Source organism: Chroicocephalus ridibundus, chromosome 4, assembly GCF_963924245.1.
Source record: "Chroicocephalus ridibundus chromosome 4, bChrRid1.1, whole genome shotgun sequence".
Taxonomy (NCBI): Eukaryota; Metazoa; Chordata; class Aves; order Charadriiformes; family Laridae; genus Chroicocephalus; species Chroicocephalus ridibundus.
In genome coordinates, this window is record NC_086287.1 from 60757848 (window position 1) to 60780021 (window position 22174).

A 22174-nucleotide genomic window follows, 5' to 3' on the forward strand; every position below is an offset into this window, starting at 1 on the left:
AAAAAAAACAATGTTTTTTCCCGATCTTTCAAGAGCCGGGGAAAGGACAGGAGAGCGCAGGCATCCCGAGAGAGCCGGCAGCTCGCACGAGGGTTGGTGACAAGTTGGCATCAGGGCCAGCAGTAATGGCGCCCGCTTTAAAGGGGGTGTAACAGCCACCAACGGTCACTCGCTCAGGGAGAGCTGTGGTGCAGGTAAGTCCGCAAGGGAGCCGGGGTTCGTGGCAAAAAAGAAAAACGTTTTTTCACGATCTTTCAAGAGCTGGGGAAAGGCCAGGAGAGCACAGGGAGCTGCTGGCTCCCGCGGCAGCTCTATCTCCTGGGACACCACAGGGGATGCGTCACAATGGGGGGCAGCTATAAAAGGCGCCAGCAGCAGCGCTGCCCCAGTACGGCCTGGGCTAGCGGTGAGTGGGCTGGCGGGGGGAGGCTGGGCTGGACCAGGGCTGGGGCAGAAACGCTGGCCCCCGGGGGGTGGGTTCTCACCCGGCATCGAGGGCCCAACTGCTGGCCCCTCTGCTGGGCACAGGCCTTGCTGCCTCCCCGCTGCCTCGTCCCCTCCCCTGCCTGCCCCCATCTCCCTATGGCTCCCGTCCCCATTTCCCCCGCCGCCAGCTCCCTCCCTCCCAGCCCCACTGAACCCCTTCTCTCCCTATTCCTACAGGCTATGGCTGCAATAAGAGTCCTCGCCTTGCTTGCGCAAAGCATCATCCAGCTCCCGCAGAGGGTTGGCAGTGAGCTGGACGACAGCAAGCACGAGCACGTGCAGCAGCTTATGGAGCAGCTGAGCCTGGAGACGACTCGGCTGCTGCAGGAGCTGGAGCGGGGCGCCTTTGCCTGGGGAGCCCTGCTCTTCGCTGCCTTACAGCAATGGCAGTTCTGGGCCATTGCAGGAGTGATGGTCCTGCTCTTCAGGCTCTGCTGCTGGCTCAGGAAAAGGAGCCAACAACCAAAGAAGGACACTTTGAGAGATGAGGCTGATAAGGAGGAGCCAGAAGAAATACCCAGTGTTGCCCTGGATCTGTGCTGGATTTCGGCCACACGCCTTCTGGACCTGTCAGAGTCCTTCACAATGGTGGAGGAGCTGGTGGACGAACTTCTCCGTATCTGCCAAAAACTCTCTTGGGACAATTTCGTGCCACGACTGGGGCCAGTCATCGGGGTGAGCAGCACCTTACAAGGTTGGATTCCCTGTGAGGAGGAGGCCGTCTACCGCCTGCTCGTGCCCCTGAAGCCCCCCCGGGGCCATGCCTTCCACCTGGAGATGGGCAGCGCCACCGAGGACACGCTGGCGAGGAAGGCCAGCCTCCGCGTAGACCTGCGGTGTACCTGCATGAAGGAGCCGCTGGCGGAGGACATGCTGTGCTTCCTCCACCACCCTGAGGAGGAGCTGAGGGAAAAACAGGGGCCCAGCCTCCTACACACCTTCTGCACTGGCCCCTACCTGGACACAGACACAACCGCACGCTGGCTCCAGATGCTGCTAAAAGACGCCTGGGCGGTTATGCCCCAGTCGAGACACTGCTGTCTAACGGTGCTGCCCTCCAAGCACTCCTGCAAGCTCCAGATGACGCACACTTCCAACAGAACCATCCTGATTGAGCTCATGTTTGGAGTGAAGCAGGGCGACTCGTACGCCTTCCTCAGCTGTGAGTAGGCAGAGGCCACTGTTACCAGCAGCAGGACGCGGCCATTGCCAGGAGCCTTCCAACAGAGACTCTCTCCCGTTACCCCCTGCACAGCCACCGCCCCCCCTCTTCCCAAATCCGTTCCCCCGGGGAGCTTCACCCTGTGCTTATTTATGTCAATAAATCACTTGTTTAACACACAGACGCTGCCTCCGTGAGTGTCTGGGCATCACTTTGTTGGGGAACACAGGCACAGGGTGCTGACGGCTCAGCTGCCACAGAGCCAGGGAGCATTTTGCAGAAAAGCTGGTTCCCGTGTATGAAGCACACCAGCGACTGGTGAACTCCCTCTCCTCCCCTCGGTTTAAGCTGAGGCCCCCCTGGCCCACAGCAGCTTGCCTTTGCCCAGCACAATTTCAGGTGCCCCAGGGTCGAGCGAGCCGTCGCCCGCCCAGTATGACCCACGGCCGCAGCATCTGCACAACCCGTGGCAGGCACCCAGGGCACAACGGTGAGTAATGCTGAGAACCAGAACCAAAGCTTTCAAGGTGAGGGGGTGGGAGGTTCAATTTCTCTCTGGATCACAGGTTTTTAGTGAGTGCCAGCTGGGGTAGTTCGCTGTGGCCAGCCTTTTGGTGTGACATGTTCGCTCTCTGGAAGCAATTTTCGATTGCTGCGTACAAGCTGAAACAAAAGCATGGCCGCTGGAGTGCTACTGCTGCTCTTCGGGCTCTGCTGCTGGCTCAGGAAAAGGAGCCGACAGCCACCCAGCAGGAGCAAGAAGGACACTTTGAGAGACGAGGCTGATAAGGAGGAGCCAGAAGAAATACCCAGTGTTGCCCTGGATCTGCGCTGGATTTCGGCCACACGCCTTCTGGACCTGTCAGAGTCCTTCACAATGGTGGAGGAGCTGGTGGACGAACTTCTCCGTATCTGCCAAAAACTCAGTAATGGCGCTTGATTGAACGGGGTTTAACAGCCACCAACGGTCACTCGCTCAGGGAGAGCTGTGGTGCAGGTACGTCCGCGAAGGAGCGGGGGTTCATGGCAAAAAAACAGGGTCTTTTCCTGATCTTTCCAGAGCCAGGGAAAGGCCAGGAGAGTTCAGGCAGCCTGTGAGAGCCAGCAGCTCGCACGAGGGTTGGTGAGAAGTCGAGGTTGGGGCCTACAGTAATGGCGCCCGCTTTAAAGGGGGTGTAACAGCCACCAAGGGTCACTCGCTGAGGGAGAGCTGTGGTGCAGGTACGTCCACAAGGGAGTGGGGGTTCATGGCAAAAAAACCAATGTTTTTTCCCGATCTTTCAAGAGCCGGGGAAAGGACAGGAGAGCGCAGGCATCCCGAGAGAGCCGGCAGCTCGCACGAGGGTTGGTGACAAGTTGGCATCAGGGCCAGCAGTAATGGCGCCCGCTTTAAAGGGGGTGTAACAGCCACCAACGGTCACTCGCTCAGGGAGAGCTGTGGTGCAGGTAAGTCCGCAAGGGAGCCGGGGTTCGTGGCAAAAAAGAAAAACGTTTTTTCACGATCTTTCAAGAGCTGGGGAAAGGCCAGGAGAGCACAGGGAGCTGCTGGCTCCCGCGGCAGCTCTATCTCCTGGGACACCACAGGGGATGCGTCACAATGGGGGGCAGCTATAAAAGGCGCCAGCAGCAGCGCTGCCCCAGTACGGCCTGGGCTAGCGGTGAGTGGGCTGGCGGGGGGAGGCTGGGCTGGACCAGGGCTGGGGCAGAAACGCTGGCCCCCGGGGGGTGGGTTCTCACCCGGCATCGAGGGCCCAACTGCTGGCCCCTCTGCTGGGCACAGGCCTTGCTGCCTCCCCGCTGCCTCGTCCCCTCCCCTGCCTGCCCCCATCTCCCTATGGCTCCCGTCCCCATTTCCCCCGCCGCCAGCTCCCTCCCTCCCTCCCAGCCCCACTGAACCCCTTCTCTCCCTATTCCTACAGGCTATGGCTGCAATAAGAGTCCTCGCCTTGCTTGCGCAAAGCATCATCCAGCTCCCGCAGAGGGTTGGCAGTGAGCTGGACGACAGCAAGCACGAGCACGTGCAGCAGCTTATGGAGCAGCTGAGCCTGGAGACGACTCGGCTGCTGCAGGAGCTGGAGCGGGGCGCCTTTGCCTGGGGAGCCCTGCTCTTCGCTGCCTTACAGCAATGGCAGTTCTGGGCCATTGCAGGAGTGATGGTCCTGCTCTTCAGGCTCTGCTGCTGGCTCAGGAAAAGGAGCCAACAACCAAAGAAGGACACTTTGAGAGATGAGGCTGATAAGGAGGAGCCAGAAGAAATACCCAGTGTTGCCCTGGATCTGTGCTGGATTTCGGCCACACGCCTTCTGGACCTGTCAGAGTCCTTCACAATGGTGGAGGAGCTGGTGGACGAACTTCTCCGTATCTGCCAAAAACTCTCTTGGGACAGTTTCGTGCCACGACTGGGGCCAGTCATCGGGGTGAGCAGCACCTTACAAGGTTGGATTCCCTGTGAGGAGGAGGCCGTCTACCGCCTGCTCGTGCCCCTGAAGCCCCCCCGGGGCCATGCCTTCCACCTGGAGATGGGCAGCGCCACCGAGGACACGCTGGCGAGGAAGGCCAGCCTCCGCGTAGACCTGCGGTGTACCTGCATGAAGGAGCCGCTGGCGGAGGACATGCTGTGCTTCCTCCACCACCCTGAGGAGGAGCTGAGGGAAAAACAGGGGCCCAGCCTCCTACACACCTTCTGCACTGGCCCCTACCTGGACACAGACACAACCGCACGCTGGCTCCAGATGCTGCTAAAAGACGCCTGGGCGGTTATGCCCCAGTCGAGACACTGCTGTCTAACGGTGCTGCCCTCCAAGCACTCCTGCAAGCTCCAGATGACGCACACTTCCAACAGAACCATCCTGATTGAGCTCATGTTTGGAGTGAAGCAGGGCGACTCGTACGCCTTCCTCAGCTGTGAGTAGGCAGAGGCCACTGTTACCAGCAGCAGGACGCGGCCATTGCCAGGAGCCTTCCAACAGAGACTCTCTCCCGTTACCCCCTGCACAGCCACCGCCCCCCCTCTTCCCAAATCCGTTCCCCCGGGGAGCTTCACCCTGTGCTTATTTATGTCAATAAATCACTTGTTTAACACACAGACGCTGCCTCCGTGAGTGTCTGGGCATCACTTTGTTGGGGAACACAGGCACAGGGTGCTGACGGCTCAGCTGCCACAGAGCCAGGGAGCATTTTGCAGAAAAGCTGGTTCCCGTGTATGAAGCACACCAGCGACTGGTGAACTCCCTCTCCTCCCCTCGGTTTAAGCTGAGGCCCCCCTGGCCCACAGCAGCTTGCCTTTGCCCAGCACAATTTCAGGTGCCCCAGGGTCGAGCGAGCCGTCGCCCGCCCAGTATGACCCACGGCCGCAGCATCTGCACAACCCGTGGCAGGCACCCAGGGCACAACGGTGAGTAATGCTGAGAACCAGAACCAAAGCTTTCAAGGTGAGGGGGTGGGAGGTTCAATTTCTCTCTGGATCACAGGTTTTTAGTGAGTGCCAGCTGGGGTAGTTCGCTGTGGCCAGCCTTTTGGTGTGACATGTTCGCTCTCTGGAAGCAATTTTCGATTGCTGCGTACAAGCTGAAACAAAAGCATGGCCGCTGGAGTGCTACTGCTGCTCTTCGGGCTCTGCTGCTGGCTCAGGAAAAGGAGCCGACAGCCACCCAGCAGGAGCAAGAAGGACACTTTGAGAGACGAGGCTGATAAGGAGGAGCCAGAAGAAATACCCAGTGTTGCCCTGGATCTGCGCTGGATTTCGGCCACACGCCTTCTGGACCTGTCAGAGTCCTTCACAATGGTGGAGGAGCTGGTGGACGAACTTCTCCGTATCTGCCAAAAACTCAGTAATGGCGCTTGATTGAACGGGGTTTAACAGCCACCAACGGTCACTCGCTCAGGGAGAGCTGTGGTGCAGGTACGTCCGCGAAGGAGCGGGGGTTCATGGCAAAAAAACAGGGTCTTTTCCTGATCTTTCCAGAGCCAGGGAAAGGCCAGGAGAGTTCAGGCAGCCTGTGAGAGCCAGCAGCTCGCACGAGGGTTGGTGAGAAGTCGAGGTTGGGGCCTACAGTAATGGCGCCCGCTTTAAAGGGGGTGTAACAGCCACCAAGGGTCACTCGCTGAGGGAGAGCTGTGGTGCAGGTACGTCCACAAGGGAGTGGCGGTTCATGGCAAAAAAAACAATGTTTTTTCCCGATCTTTCAAGAGCCGGGGAAAGGACAGGAGAGCGCAGGCATCCCGAGAGAGCCGGCAGCTCGCACGAGGGTTGGTGACAAGTTGGCATCAGGGCCAGCAGTAATGGCGCCCGCTTTAAAGGGGGTGTAACAGCCACCAACGGTCACTCGCTCAGGGAGAGCTGTGGTGCAGGTAAGTCCGCAAGGGAGCCGGGGTTCGTGGCAAAAAAGAAAAACGTTTTTTCACGATCTTTCAAGAGCTGGGGAAAGGCCAGGAGAGCACAGGGAGCTGCTGGCTCCCGCGGCAGCTCTATCTCCTGGGACACCACAGGGGATGCGTCACAATGGGGGGCAGCTATAAAAGGCGCCAGCAGCAGCGCTGCCCCAGTACGGCCTGGGCTAGCGGTGAGTGGGCTGGCGGGGGGAGGCTGGGCTGGACCAGGGCTGGGGCAGAAACGCTGGCCCCCGGGGGGTGGGTTCTCACCCGGCATCGAGGGCCCAACTGCTGGCCCCTCTGCTGGGCACAGGCCTTGCTGCCTCCCCGCTGCCTCGTCCCCTCCCCTGCCTGCCCCCATCTCCCTATGGCTCCCGTCCCCATTTCCCCCGCCGCCAGCTCCCTCCCTCCCAGCCCCACTGAACCCCTTCTCTCCCTATTCCTACAGGCTATGGCTGCAATAAGAGTCCTCGCCTTGCTTGCGCAAAGCATCATCCAGCTCCCGCAGAGGGTTGGCAGTGAGCTGGACGACAGCAAGCACGAGCACGTGCAGCAGCTTATGGAGCAGCTGAGCCTGGAGACAACTCGGCTGCTGCAGGAGCTGGAGCGGGGCGCCTTTGCCTGGGGAGCCCTGCTCTTCGCTGCCTTACAGCAATGGCAGTTCTGGGCCATTGCAGGAGTGATGGTCCTGCTCTTCAGGCTCTGCTGCTGGCTCAGGAAAAGGAGCCAACAACCAAAGAAGGACACTTTGAGAGATGAGGCTGATAAGGAGGAGCCAGAAGAAATACCCAGTGTTGCCCTGGATCTGTGCTGGATTTCGGCCACACGCCTTCTGGACCTGTCAGAGTCCTTCACAATGGTGGAGGAGCTGGTGGACGAACTTCTCCGTATCTGCCAAAAACTCTCTTGGGACAGTTTCGTGCCACGACTGGGGCCAGTCATCGGGGTGAGCAGCACCTTACAAGGTTGGATTCCCTGTGAGGAGGAGGCCGTCTACCGCCTGCTCGTGCCCCTGAAGCCCCCCCGGGGCCATGCCTTCCACCTGGAGATGGGCAGCGCCACCGAGGACACGCTGGCGAGGAAGGCCAGCCTCCGCGTAGACCTGCGGTGTACCTGCATGAAGGAGCCGCTGGCGGAGGACATGCTGTGCTTCCTCCACCACCCTGAGGAGGAGCTGAGGGAAAAACAGGGGCCCAGCCTCCTACACACCTTCTGCACTGGCCCCTACCTGGACACAGACACAACCGCACGCTGGCTCCAGATGCTGCTAAAAGACGCCTGGGCGGTTATGCCCCAGTCGAGACACTGCTGTCTAACGGTGCTGCCCTCCAAGCACTCCTGCAAGCTCCAGATGACGCACACTTCCAACAGAACCATCCTGATTGAGCTCATGTTTGGAGTGAAGCAGGGCGACTCGTACGCCTTCCTCAGCTGTGAGTAGGCAGAGGCCACTGTTACCAGCAGCAGGACGCGGCCATTGCCAGGAGCCTTCCAACAGAGACTCTCTCCCGTTACCCCCTGCACAGCCACCGCCCCCCCTCTTCCCAAATCCGTTCCCCCGGGGAGCTTCACCCTGTGCTTATTTATGTCAATAAATCACTTGTTTAACACACAGACGCTGCCTCCGTGAGTGTCTGGGCATCACTTTGTTGGGGAACACAGGCACAGGGTGCTGACGGCTCAGCTGCCACAGAGCCAGGGAGCATTTTGCAGAAAAGCTGGTTCCCGTGTATGAAGCACACCAGCGACTGGTGAACTCCCTCTCCTCCCCTCGGTTTAAGCTGAGGCCCCCCTGGCCCACAGCAGCTTGCCTTTGCCCAGCACAATTTCAGGTGCCCCAGGGTCGAGCGAGCCGTCGCCCGCCCAGTATGACCCACGGCCGCAGCATCTGCACAACCCGTGGCAGGCACCCAGGGCACAACGGTGAGTAATGCTGAGAACCAGAACCAAAGCTTTCAAGGTGAGGGGGTGGGAGGTTCAATTTCTCTCTGGATCACAGGTTTTTAGTGAGTGCCAGCTGGGGTAGTTCGCTGTGGCCAGCCTTTTGCTGTGACATGTTGGTTCTCTGGAATATTTTCAATTGCTCTGTACAAGCTGAAACAAAAGCACTGTCATGTTATTCTTCATGGCAGCAAGGGCTGGGAACACAGCAATGGTGGTGGGTGGAAAAGAAAAGCAATTAAAAAAAATTATTTTCTAGTTGGATTGAAGCATTAAAGACTAGCTTTGATCATAATTTTTTAGCCAGCTACCGGTCCTGCCTCAGACTACAGGGACTCAGGGGCTAAAATGACAGAGAGGCATCTGGCAGCTCTGATGGGCTAAGGACATAGGAACAAGATGCATAGGAAGAGAGATGTGTTTATTAGTCCAGCTGATATTAGCTAGAAAAAATTAGACAATTCTTCTGGCACCTCCTTCCACTAGATAATTGCTGTGAGCATGGTTAACATCACGAGCTGAGGAGAGGCACCACTAAATGAACACTCTCTGATTACAAAGATGCAGCACCAGCTATTTGCCAAGCGTCTGTGAATACTGACATGAAGCAAAGCAAGGGGGAATCCAAAGAATATACAGAACCAACCGGTTGTCTCTTGCACCATTTTCCCTTCCCTGCCCTCACAAGCCTCGTACAGAAAAATTCCTGTGCTGATTAACTCAAATACAGGAACATCACCCAGCACAGAACAAAACTCTTACATGTGATCTCCCTTCCCCCACACAGTTAAATCTGAATCACATAAAAAGCTATATTTAAAAAAAAAAAAAAATCTATATCTCATGAGATGTTCGCTCAGCCTTTCCCTCACCAAAATTTAATTAGCTTGCCCCAACTGGAGCCATCACTTCAGCTAAGTGACAGCCTGCAATCACAGCCTTAGAAATATCTTAGTGTCTACAAAAGAAAGCTTCAGTTATCTACACAAACCTATATAAAGCTGCACGCTGTGAAGCTATTTATCAACCTTTCATCACAATCCTTCTCTAAAAGCCAGGTTTCAGTAGCAGGCAGAGCTGTTGAGCAGGTGCTATCTGCTTCCCAGGTTGCACGAGCTGCAAAAGCTATTGTTACTAAGGGTCTGATGCTCCTACCTATCAATACTTCTCAGTAAATGTCACTCTTGTAGGTTAATAAGATGATGCTTCCACACAGCAACCACGCACATACGTTGACTACAGCCGTTCTGGAGAACAGACCTAGATGATACAACACTCAAGCTCATACTCAGAGAAGAGCCTGAGCTTCCAAGCCAGGTTGTTTGGAAAAAAAACCCAACTATTTAACATATTTTAATCGACTACACTGCTTGTTTTTAGGTTCATGGGAAAACTAACACAGGGGCCAACAACAGTCAGCTGAAGAAAGCTACAGTCATCCGGTATTTTCCTGTAGCTGGCAGCTTACAGCCCCCATCTCTTCCCTGACTGAGCTGAAACCACTTAGAGAGAAGCATAGGTTTAATCCAAGTTCTTAAATTTAATCTCATTCCTTACCCCCAAAAGAGCAGTTAGTTGTTTACACCAACTCTCAGCACATCTCTAGATTAAAGATGTGATCTCGTCCCCACAAACTAGCTTAGTATAGGTATTATTATGGGCTGAAGCCTGACCACAGAGCCTTGCCCTGCAGCCCCTGGAGGGGGCCTGTCTGAAAACAGTCACCCTTTGTACCCAGATCTGTCTCCCCTCCCTTACAGGAGTCAGCTTGGCTTGCTGTAGATAATGACAGTTTACAGTTGCCATGAGCAGATGCACAAGTCAAAGCCTCAGAGGTAGGGCATGTTTGCAGTGACTCATGTTTAACACTAGTTCTCAAGTTTACAGCAACTACAATTAAGTTAAAGGTTCACTTTTGACACTGCTTTAACCACGCTTCCAACCCGAGTAGACTGCAGCAGCCAGAAAGGTGTGCTAGCACACAAAACCAGCCCATCTAGCATAACTAAGCAAACAAAGTCACTTAAATCTCAAAAGACATTCAGTTAACACATCTAAGACATCTCAGGCCAAAACAACAGTTTATTTCATTTTCAGCAACATCTCAACCATCAAAAAAATAAACTCTAACACAGATGGATGGAAGACTTCTCTACAGTGTAACTAAGTGGGCTCTGACCCCAACGGTTTGAATTGGAGTAACATTTTATTATTCATCCAATAAGTTAGGAAGCATGAGAATAAAGTGCTTTATTTCTGAGCTGGTATGAGGTCATCAATGGACTGGCCTTTTTCAAGGCGTTTTTCCATTTCAATGAGCAGCTTCACACCATCCACAACCATCTGCACTAGCTCCACCTCCGAGAAGCCAAGACGATCGGCATTGGAGACATCAAACACTCCTCCAACAGCAGCCGTGTCCACACCACCTGGAGCAAGAGATTTAGTTAGTACACTGACCACTGCTAGAGCAGGCGAGCCCACCTTTCTTCCCTCACTAGCCTGAGGTGGGAACACAGCAAGAAAATCCCCTAACAAGATGCCACTCCTGCCTCCTCCCACATGCAGGGAAATAAAGTGCATGTGACTGTTAGCACAAGCCACTGAGCATGCCATGAGGCCAGCTCTTCATTCTTTTAACCCATGAGCAATCCAACCTGTGGTCAAGAAGTACCTGCTGGAGCTATTTCCTAGACAGAAGTTAAATCAGGATTCCCATCCCTGCTTACAAAAGGAATAGCTGCCATCAGGTCCACCTTATCTAGTGCTCAGAATACCACACAGAAGGACACACCTAGACAGCCAGATACAGTAAGGTATAAGCAGAGCACTGGCACCCCCAATTCAAGATAAGGTTTTAAGGCTTTGTCCTCTCCATGTGCTTTACAAGGGTACCTTTTGGATAGTTCGTCTGACAGGCATTGCCAGTGTGAACCAAGACATGGCTCTGGCTGTAGCTAGGCCTTTGCTGGTGTCCTAAGGCAGCCTGACTAGGACATCCCTGTTTCACTTCTCACCTGTGCCTCGTTTCTGCAGCCGCAGCCTCTTGAGGACTTCTCCAAACTTCTCATGTTTCCCAAGGTTCGGTAGCTTGATGTGCACACCAGCACGGAGCCCTGTTCCAAGGTTGGATGGGCAGGTCAGGATATAGCCCAAATGTGGATTCCACATGAACTCATAGTTTTTGGACTTGAAGAGAGTTTCTATCTATAAACAGAAAGAATGGATGTTTAGAGATTATTCTCTGCCTGAAGGATGTAGGTTATCCATTAGCGCTCATTTACAGCTTCAGTTACATAGCAACAACGACAACAGTTTGAACAGCTATTTAAGTCAGTCACATAAGCCCCCTCCACTTGGAAAAAAAGGCCACCAACAAGGGGTTTAAGGCCTTAATCTTGCTCCTAGCAGTGAGACAGGCTAAATTTAAGCTCCACTACAAAAATTTGAAGTCACTATCTGTTACAAAGCTTGACCGAGTACATGTCAAGGTAGCACATCTGTTAGGATTAGGAAGAGGGCTGGTAAGGCTCAAGCTCCTATCAAGACTAGAAGCTGAGAAAAGCATTCAGCCTGGAAACTTCAGTTCAGCTTTGCCCATCCACTTTCAAGCAATTTCTCCTCCCACCCAGGGTGTCTCAATGCTTGATTTATTGAGCCATGTAGAAATCCTTGAAGTACAGTTTAGACACTTGGATAAGGGTGCCACATCAGAGGACATATTCTAGATTTCATAGACACACCACCCTGCCAATAGAGGATGTTTCAGAGCTCTGGACCTCATCAGGGTGCTCCCAGAGCCCCAGGGTATGAAGCACCACCATGCACGACTCCAGAGGGGGCTTGAAAGAGTTTGCATTCTCAGCTCTAACCAGAGAAACATGTACCATTTGAATGTACAGCTCAGGCAATATTGATTTACCTGTGTTAGGCCAGTGCAGAAGCGGGTGAATACTTCCTTCATGTTGCCACCTTTCTGCATGGAAATAACTCTAAGGTGATCCTCCTCATTGATCCAAACAAGGAAGGTCTTGTTGTCATTGTGCCTAGGAGACAAGGCAAGCAATTTGTCATCTGTCCCATCTGACATTTTTAAGATAATTGTAATAGCACCAGATTACTCATCGTTGTAGCTTTTGAGAAGCTCACTTAGTTGCTTCTTCAGTTAAGTTAATCTTACTTCTTTTGTCCATGCAGGACCTAAAAGAGTTAAGCTAGTAGTTTTTACCCTGCTCTTTTCAAGATGTAGACTGAATTGGCCTATATCTAAACAGGTCAAAACAATAACATGACATCAGCCAGTCTTACAGTATCAAACCTTAAAATCCAGTCATCCCCCTAGCTCACTTGTGGCCCAAGTTTACAAGTTTAAAAGATTTCATCTGTTCAGCAGAGTCTGCAGAAGGGTGATCAGTACAGTACTTTGAGGCAGCCCTGTACAGTGATGTTCACAATGACATTACATTGACAATGTGTAACAAAGCCCTTTATCAGAATTTTGTCAGATTCTGTGAAAACTGCACTTTTTACCTTATCACAGAACTAAGTTGAGTTTTTACTACTCATTTTAGATCAGAGCTCTTCAGAGATGCTACAAAAACCTCTGAAGACCAATGGGCCCCCCTTGTTCTAGCTTGCACCTAGAAGCAAGTACTACCATCAATATTTATCATGCTGATAATTTCTCACCTTGATTAGGATCAAAAATTAACTAGTACCTGAGGAAAGCTACATATGCGGACAACACTTGAGACTTTACACTTCAATCTTTTAGATTAGTCATGCTCAGATGATAGTGCTATCTAGTGCTGGCAATCTGCAGGTAGATGATGCAATCTCAAAGGTGACCTACAGAAACAAAGCATGCTTGCTCTGGTTTGTACTGAAGCAGCTACAGTAATAAGACTGGAGTATTCCAGTTGATAAAAACCTAGCCCTTAGCTTACAAGGGAGCAAGTTAATTATGCTGCAGAAGCTCCTGAGATGCAGAGTTTTATGTAGGTGACCTACATCTGACAACCAGAGTCCTTCTATTCCACACCTCTGCATCAGTCAACTCATGTCACCAAGTCTCTGGGGGCAGGGGGGCAAACCTTATCAATAGTACAAGTAAAGCCACACTAGTCCAGCACCAGTTTCTGCAAGCAGGCATGATGAGACTACAAGGGAGCAACTATGCATCCAGTACCAAGTCTGAGCTAAGCCAACACTGTGATTTGTCACCACAGGTTACTCTAAGCTCCAGGGCCAAGAGCTGAATGTAGTGGCACATCTACTCCTTTAGAAGTAATCTGCTATCATAAGCTAATTCAACTGTTGTCTGGTGCCTCACCAACCTGTGCTGGATGGGTAGGCTCCGGTTACAGGCTAGCCAAGCTGGCTTGTTCTTACCAGTCCAACGGGGTGCATAGAGGCACATGTCCAAATTCTGCTGGTTTAGATACCATTTTCCCAGAGGATACCACATAAGTTTCTCATCGGATTCGGTAATATGAGTTCAGAAGCTGCCATTTTGCTCAATGGTACAAGCTACAACCAAAACTGCAAGATTTTTTTTTTTTTGCAGGGACTTTGTACGACTTCTCCCTTCCATGTGTACTCACCAGATACCCCTGGCATCAGGCCAATCTCGTGCCATCCCAGAAGCCAACAGAAGAGGAGAAACTGGCTTGTCAAACAGGAAGTGATCATCAATCAGCTGCTGCTGCTCTGCATCAGTCATGTTCCTCAAAGCGTAGTACTTCCCCTTGAGATCACCTTCCAGACTACCCAGAGCTGAAAGAGAGTCCCTTTTAGGATGGGACCAAAGCTGCCAGACATTCCCAGCACTTTAGAGATCACACACCAAGCATGGCAATGTCTAATCTGCTGGGTTTGGTTCCTCCCTTGCTTTTATCTGCAATTGCAATGCCTTTGCAGCATTACAGAACTTAAGGCACTATCAGATGATTTGTCTGCACCTTCCAGGCTTATACAAATAGCCTTTGTTCCCTTACATGCAGCATAGAATCATTACTGGTGCCTAACTGTAGAAGTGGAGTGCATTCTTCCAAGGAGAATCAAGACCATGAATGTAACAAACAGTATTATTCTAGTCAAAGACTGTTACCCTGCCCTTGAGAGATTTTTGGAGTGACTACACTCTCAAGTCTCCAGAACTGCACCTTGAGTGTATCCTTCCCCATCACTTAATGGAGTTGGGAGGCAATAGAAAAAAAAAAACTGCAGTGGAGGAGTTCCACCGAAAACTAGGGCTTACTCTAGTCAGCTGCACTTCTGGAGCAAGACTACACCTCTAAGCAAGCTGAACATTAAAGAAAGTCAATTAAAAGCAGCCACAAAATACTGCAACCGTGACTCAAGCCCTGAAGTTGCTACATACCTGTCCAATTTCAGGTTTGGAACCAACCTCTTTCCACACGCACACAGAAAGCAGCTTTCAAGATCAGCAAAGGTCAACTAAATGCAGTCCAACTCCCCTCTGACATGTGCTCTTGCTCTGAGCTACAAACTGCAGTGCTGAGGCAGCTCTAATGTAATGAGCATTTTTCAGGGAAGGCTCCATGTTCAGTCTTGAGGGAGGTGGCTTTTGACAACTGCCTCCATTTTCAAACTCCAAAGCACACCTCTTGTGCAAAGGACACAAGTAGTTTCCCTGATGCACCCAGATCTCACTTTACCTTCAACAGAGAGCTTTTCAATAGCCCGCCTCTCTCCTCGACTACAGTGCGGGGGAAGACAGAATCCACGGATGCTTCTACCAGTTCTGACACGGGAACTTAGCACGTAATTGGGATCCAGGTCATCACCTCCCTACAAGATTAGGAAATCAGTAAGTACAGCCTTGTTGCCAAGATATCTACCCTAAATACATGTAGCTCGCATGCATTTAAGCAGTGTTTTACTTCAGGACTATTTTCTTCAGCATTAGCTCACCTATCTGTTTAACACAACCCTTGTTTTGAGGCTAAGGCTACAGCTACTAATAGTGCTAGAAGACAGGGATACCACCAGACCTCCAGTTTTATGTCCGCTTCAGACTACAGTCTGGGCTTCTGTTACCCCTTCAGATCTGCAATCTGGAGGGATCAACATGAGGCCAATCCTTGTTCTTTAGGTAGGTGTTTACTCTCGCAAGTGAGAATTATTCACTACTGTCATCCAAAATCTCTTATTTTCAACATGACCTATGACTAGCCAATCAACATTGCATTATGAATTCCTAGAGCCTACAGTAACATTTGAAACCCATAAAATGAGCAGAAATCCTTAATCCTAGCCACAGCAATGTATATTCCATAGTATGAGACCACCAGGTGATATGTAAGATCCAAGATCAGATAGTAGGAAGTGTTAAGTCTCCTGACAATCCTTACTGCTAGAGCAGTGTTGTTTAGCTTGACTACTACAGCCCACAGTTAATGGAAATACATGTTGAACATGTTTGGCATGACCTGTGTTGCAGCAGCAGATGAAGCAAGCTCCCGCTGCATGCCAGCTGCCTGGTTCTACCCAGCCACTGACATCCTACAGCAGTAAGCCCTTAAGTCTGATTGCACTTGACACAGCCTATGGGTCTGTCTGTGCTGGGTGAGAATGAGGGGACAGAGCCTGAGCAATCAGTTTAGGCAGCTGCCAACAACTTTACCCAGTCCTCAGACCAGTAGGCACCAGTAATTGATCAAAAGTTTATACCTGCAAGTTATCAGCATTCAGGTCGGTCTTGTGCTCATCAGTTGGTTTGTAGCCACCATGCCTGTCTTCAATAACTGGATCAAAGAGTTCCTTAAACACATCATAGGATTCTTCATCACCAGCTACACATCCTACTGTCATTATGAAGGGATGGCCTGGAGTGGTAATAAAGTCAGAAGAGCTAAGTTTGGGTGACGTTTGGCTGTACTCCAGCGCAGCACTAACCTGGCAAGTTCTTTAGTGGCAGATCTAGTCACCTAGAAATGCATTCTTACATAAAAACATTTGGAGAGACCCTACATTTTACACTTCATCCAGTTAAGTCAAATGCAATGCTATGAAAACCCATAGCTGTTGCCATTAAACCATGCTTATTTGTCAAGCTTGGTTTAGGACAAATTTGCACAGCAAATCCAGTTTCACTAGCTAATTTAGACCACCAGATAGGACTTTATGTCTAAACAATCATGCTTCGCTGTAAGCAAGCATGCTTTGCTTTTTGTTCCTTCTGCTACAGGCAGAGATGCATTTCTGTAGTCTGCTCATAAATACCACCTCCACAAGATTAGTTTCAAGCCTCCGTATTCAAAAGCACCAGTTACTTCAGCTGGCTCACACAGAATATTCTCAATGCATTTTACCAGGATTATCAACCCCAGTCTGAATGACATCATCCAGGGTGAAGCCACTGGGCGTGACTCTGTCTCTCAGTTTCTTGTATAAATCCAGGGTTAGAACTTTGGCCATGTGGTTGTTGTGGGTGCTCAGGTCCGGGTACTCCTCATCAGGAGGCAGTCTCTGATTATTTAGTTGGGCCATTTTGATATTGCTAGAGTAAAAATAAATACTGTAATGTTAACATGTAAACACATCTGCTCCCCCTTTTTTCATAGAAGTGCTAGAGAACATCACATAACCAGTTTGGAATGGGAATAGACCAGAACAGTCAGGTAAGCCCACGTTTTCACCCCCTAGTTGTGTTATAATTAGAATGCATTTGGGTTTTGGGTTTTTTTTGTTCGGATTGAAAGTATTTAGCAGAGCAGTTACATAATTGAAGTGTCTGGGAATTGATATGTCAGATCACAGCAAGGAACATGGCTTGACAGAACAAGGCGTCTTTTAACACAGCTACACGTTAGAGTCGTCTCTCAATGCTTTACAAGATTTGCCTCTCAGCAGCTCAAGAGCCTTGGGTGCTGTTGTCAAGAAGCACTTCCATTAAGGAGGGAGAACAGATAGTTACGCAGATCTAACGGTCCCCAGCCGTTACCTGGGTTGTCAACCCCAGTCTGGATGACATCATCCAGGGTAAATCCACTGGGAGTCTGTTTATCCCTCAACTTCTTGTACAGGTCCAGGGTCAGCACTTTGGCCATGTGATTGTTGTGAACGCTCAAGTCAGGGTACTCATCATCAGCAGAGTTCTTCATCTTCAGGAGGTTGTGGCTGTTTGAGAAGGGCATGTCTGACCCTACCGCAGTCACTAGGGGAGAAAGAAGGGAAGCCTATCACTGGCGGCTTGGCAAGCCTCCGAACCACCCGGGGGAAAGCCCGGCACCCAGGCAAGGTCACCTTGGCTGTTGTTCCACCCGTGCCTTTTACACCTTTGCTGCTACACCGCCTTCCACAAGAGCCAGGAAGGAGGAAAGAAAAAGAAGTTCTTCACCTCCACCGGCCTTGCCCCCCGTCCTTCAACATCCCAGCCGGCGGGGCAGGGACTCTCCCCGCTCCTCCGGGCCACCGCCCGAGTGAAGGGACGCGCCCAAGGTCGCACGGAGCGGCCGCGGCAGCACCGGGCAGACCCCGCCGGCGGCGATGGGGCGGGGCGGGAAGGAGGGCGGGGGGCGTCCGGGCCGCCGCGGGGCTGTGGGGGCTCGGCCGCGCCGGGACGCCGGGCGGGGCGGCAGGTGAGCGGAGCAGCCCCGCGATGCCCTCAACGGGCGGTCGCGCCTCCTCTCGCCGCTGCCGGGCGGAGCGGGGAGAAGGACGAACGACCCGCCGCGCCCCGAGGGGCGATAGCGCCCGGCACCCTCCCCGCCCGCGGAGCCCCGACTGCTCCCCGCGTTGGGAGCGTAGGGGCGGGAAGGATCCGACAAGCCATTATACAACAGACGGCTCCCTCGGGGGACCTGGCTGGGGCGAGCATATGTAACTACCCTGCTAAATACCGGGTTAATCTGGTTTTAGAGCGGGGGCCGCTCCAACTTGGGGGGGGGCAAACCCGCTGAGCACCTGCGCCGAGCTCCGCGCCGCGTCCCCTGCCCCACACCACCACCCCCCCCCCCCCCCCCGCAGCCCCGCTCCCCCTCCTCAGCCGGACCGGCTCCGCCCGACACAGTGAGGGGTAAGGAAAAAAAAAACAACACATAACTTAAAAAAAAATATCTTATTTTAAAGCTGCAGGACGGCTCGGCTGCCCCGGGACTTACCGAGGACTCCGCAGCCAAAGCAAGTGACTCCGCAGCCAAAGCAAGTACCTCCGCGCCCGCTCCGCACCCCGCCGCTGCCCTAGCCGGAGTGAAGCGGAGGCTCTGCCGCCGCGCCTCTTTTATATAGAGCGCGACCCGCCGCCCCATTGGCCGCTATTTATAGCCCATTCATTCCATTGGGCCAGGCGCCGGAGGGCGGGGCCAGCGCTCTGTCGCTAGCCGGCGGCAAGCCCGCCGCCATTTTGGTATGGCCTCGTCGTGGGGCTGGGGGCGGTGCGGGACCCCCCGCCGGGCCGCTCCCCGCGGCGGAGGGGACACGGCGACTTCGCGAAGCGCCAACATGGCGTGCGGCAGTTCGCGTCCGCCTTCCATCAGCCAAGGGTTGTCCACAGGTGGCGGTGCCGTTGCACGCCAACACGAGCATGCGGCCATTGAGGCCTCACACCTTGGCTGAGGGTTCGATAACGGGTGTGACAACCCACCAGCCCAAAAATAATGGCATTTTAGCGCCAGCATGGCATGGCCCAAGTGGTGTGAGTGACTGCCTGTCCCCAGGTTGGCCTCGCCAAAACCATGGCCGCAGCCGTGGCTCTGAGCGGTGGCCCCCTTCGTCAGGGAGCAGCCGTGGCTCTGAGCGGTGGCCCCCTTCGGCAGGGAAAGACCCACAGCTCGTCCTGTGGCACCCACAGGCCATGGGCTCATGTTACAGTTTTAATTCAAAAGGTTGGGTGGTTGTGTCAAACATAGCGAGCGTCCTGCCCTCGTCATGTGCCAAAAAAAAAAAAAAAAGTCTTTTAAGTTTTCTGTAGCGTCTGAATTCCCACTGAAGACAGGAGGAGGAAGGCCAGTCTTTGACCCATCTAAAGCTCACCTGGAATTCATGGAAACGGTGACTTCCACCAGTCTCCACGTAGGAATGAGCAGGGTTTGTCCCAAAGCTAAGACACAGCTGAGAATCCCATTGTTTGCCGAAATAAATAACATTAACACCGTGAATGACTACCTTGGTCTGACTTTCACCTTTACATAATAGTGTCTTTATCTTCCTCTGACGTGTTATTTCTCACAACAGAACCCGCGTTTATCCTCCTGTCCAAACAGAGGGTGCACGTATCCACGGGAATGCGGACCCGAGTCGCTGAGACGCTTTGTCTCACACCGGTTGTGAACGTCAGGAGACATCAGCAGGAACTCCTTCCCCACCGCAATTCTTCCAGTGCCACAACCAGTGCTCTCACCCCAACAACGAGAAGCGTGTGCACTTTACTGAACGGCTCAGGATTAAAAAAAATAATAAAAAAAATAAGTATACAGATAGAGGAAATAGTTACAAAATAAAAAGCACAGACTGCTCCAAAGAAAAATGCATTGTGTTTGGCTGCCATCCAGGTTTCTGAGTTATTCCAGGTCTGATAGACGGAGATGCTGAGTACACAGATCTCCAGGAGACGCCAAGGGCCCAGCATCTGTGCGAGTCTGGTCCCTTATCTCCCGGATCAAAGAACAAATCCTCTCTCTGGGTCTCCTCTGCCTTTTTAACCTCACAAAATCCACCCCTATGTTTTACTAGTTTCCCACAACGCTCGTGCTTAAGAATAGTGTAAATTGCAAATAATGCCATCGCTAAGCAAGAATTAAATGAACGTAAGTGTAAAATCATAGCCAGAGTCCTCAAAATTAATGTAATATTGCTGGATGACTTCAGTTGAAAACATAGTTCTGATTGTGGTTTTTTTTTTTATGTAAAACATTCAGGTTTTACTTTTAATTTAGAACAACAGAAATAAAACTAAGAACATTTTCCTACATTACACCACATTTTGTGGTGTTTTTCTTCACAAAAAAAAATCCTATCAGGGTAGGTACCGAAGGCTCCTTCTTGTTTTATTCCATAATCTGTTGCCACACAAACAGAAAGCAATCAACTGTTCTGCACTATAATTGTCCTGTAGATTTGTGGAGTCAAGGTCACCTCAAGAACCAAAATCCAAGGATCCATTTCTATTCATTGGATACGCTTTCCCTCCCAGTCTTGCAGAACAGGGAATACCAGTCATTATAGTTATTATAAGCTGGTAGTGCTCTCAATGTGCCATTCATTATAGCACTTCCGACACAAACAGACACCTCTCCTTTTCAAAACTTTTGTCTGAAAAGAAGACATGGAGAGTCACGGGCAGAAAGCAACCAAAATATATCCAATTCACATGTTTAATAAACAATGCACCCTCTACCCTCTTTTCTGCCCTAAGTCAGAAGTGGCTATTACCTCACTCACTTTTACTCAGACGGCATTTTAAGATTTGCTGAAAGCTGTGTGTAAATTGGATCCGACCTTTGTTAACGCATCCCATCCCAGCTTCCCTAGTGACTTAATTATAGATGCTGTGCCGTGTGTCAACAGTCTCTGATCAACCGTTTTATCTGGCTCATCTGCTGAGAGAATACTTTCTTTGGATAATCCTGTATGGCCTGTTAGATTGCGATAAAAGCACCAATACGTACTTTCTGTGCTGGGATGGTATCTTAGTGCCTACTGACTTACACCCTAGGTTGCCACTCAGCAGCGCAGGATGGAAAGGTGGGGTGATAACTCCGGACATCTCTGCACTGAGCTTTAACAATGAAGAATTAAGGCAAGCTAATCATGGGCCACGCAGCCAACTTCCTAAGAGGCTTAATTATAAATGTTGTGCAGTGTACAACTGCAAGAGGAGATGGGTGTTAGCTATTGAATGCGTCTTCTGAAATTACCCGCATGAACGTAAGAAGAACCTGAAGAATTAGGGGATAAACATCTTCTTGAAAATCTAGAATATTCCAAATTAGGAAATAGCAAGAGAAGGTGCTTTGCTACTACAATTGAATTTTTCCAATTCCTGATTGACAACTAAACAGAACTTGAAAACGAAACATAACACTCAGGAATCGGTAGATTAAAGGAATTGGTTATAGCTGCATCTGCTTAACTTCCTAAATGAAACTTCTCTTCCCGTATACGTTTATCACTTAAAATATATTTGCCTAGTTATTATCATTCATGTATTTTTTCACACTGCTTAGGCAGTCAGTTGAAAATTACTGATCACTTCCAGCGAGCTGAGTGCCTGTGGAAACTAAGAGTTGCCGAGCATCTTGATCTTGCATACAGTCAGGCCCAGCTGCAGTTCATCATGGGAAACAAAGGACATAAGAACATAAACAATGACAAATATAACCAAAGACACTGAAAATGACAGAAAAAAACCAACAAGGTAGGTACAAATATAAAGGCACAGTACAGCCATGACTGCCAGTCAGAAAAACATCTGAGTAGGAGTTCGCAGTTTAAGAAACCTCTGAAACTGCATACATTATGTTTAGACTAGATGGAGGAGAGTTTCATAACTAAATAACAAAGACTACTGCAATTATGATATGGGCAGGTCAACAGGCTAACAAAAAATATGTTCTCAGTGAAGGTAATGGGCAAAAATTCCCTTATACTTGGTAGAATCACGTTCATCACAAAAAAATTACAAATTGTGATATAAACAGCTCTCCATCATTGTGTTCTTGATGGTGGAAGGACGACTTTTTCCCCACTGCTATGCGTTACAGGTTACTGGGGAACGCAGCACCGTACAGAGGGTTATCTGATTTAGCCGGGAACGTTACCTGCACGTCCAGGGTGACTCACATACTCTCTGCTGTGCCTGTTCCCCTCCCGTACCAGGCGGCCTGGGCTTGTTGCGAGCAGAAGATGGGGCGATATTCTCCTCAGACCCACTGGGTCACGCGGGGCTCTCCACATCACCTCAATCCTAAACGCGAGACAGAAGCAGGAGTCAGTACCATGCTATTTGGGGTTGAGATAACGATTCCGCTGCTTCTGAGCCCACACTGTGGTTTCTCCTACAACCTCATGAAACCCGTACGAAGAGCTTGGCCTGCCCTGAGCTGCCTTCCCCTGGAGCAGGCTGTCCCGGGGGTGGGCCAGGCAGAACTTTCTGGAAGCCGAATGCCCGAGGTGAGGCCCAGGTCTGCTGACAGCAAAGGCGGAGCCATTCCTTGGGGAAGGGGCTTCACCCTTGGTGGTGGCAGGCCC

The 22174-nt window shown here is 51.4% G+C and overlaps 1 protein-coding gene across 2 annotated transcripts; it reads right to left on the reverse strand.

Moving 5' to 3' along the window:
• Positions 1-10022: 10022 nt before the first annotated feature.
• Positions 10023-18114, reverse strand: CKB (creatine kinase B). Of its 2 annotated transcripts, none has more exons than XM_063333254.1 (8): positions 18088-18114; positions 16297-16484; positions 15656-15810; positions 14641-14773; positions 13564-13735; positions 11883-12006; positions 10978-11167; positions 10023-10389 (listed from the first exon to the last, which is right to left on the reverse strand). In XM_063333254.1, the coding sequence occupies exons 2-8, from the start codon at positions 16472-16474 to the stop codon at positions 10211-10213; spliced, it is 1131 nt and encodes a 376-aa protein (XP_063189324.1). In that variant the 5' UTR covers positions 16475-16484; positions 18088-18114; the 3' UTR covers positions 10023-10210. The 2 variants fall into 2 exon arrangements, with proteins under 2 accessions (XP_063189324.1, XP_063189323.1); XM_063333253.1 differs by lacking the exon at positions 16297-16484 and adding an exon at positions 16929-17141.
• Positions 18115-22174: the final 4060 nt, after the last annotated feature.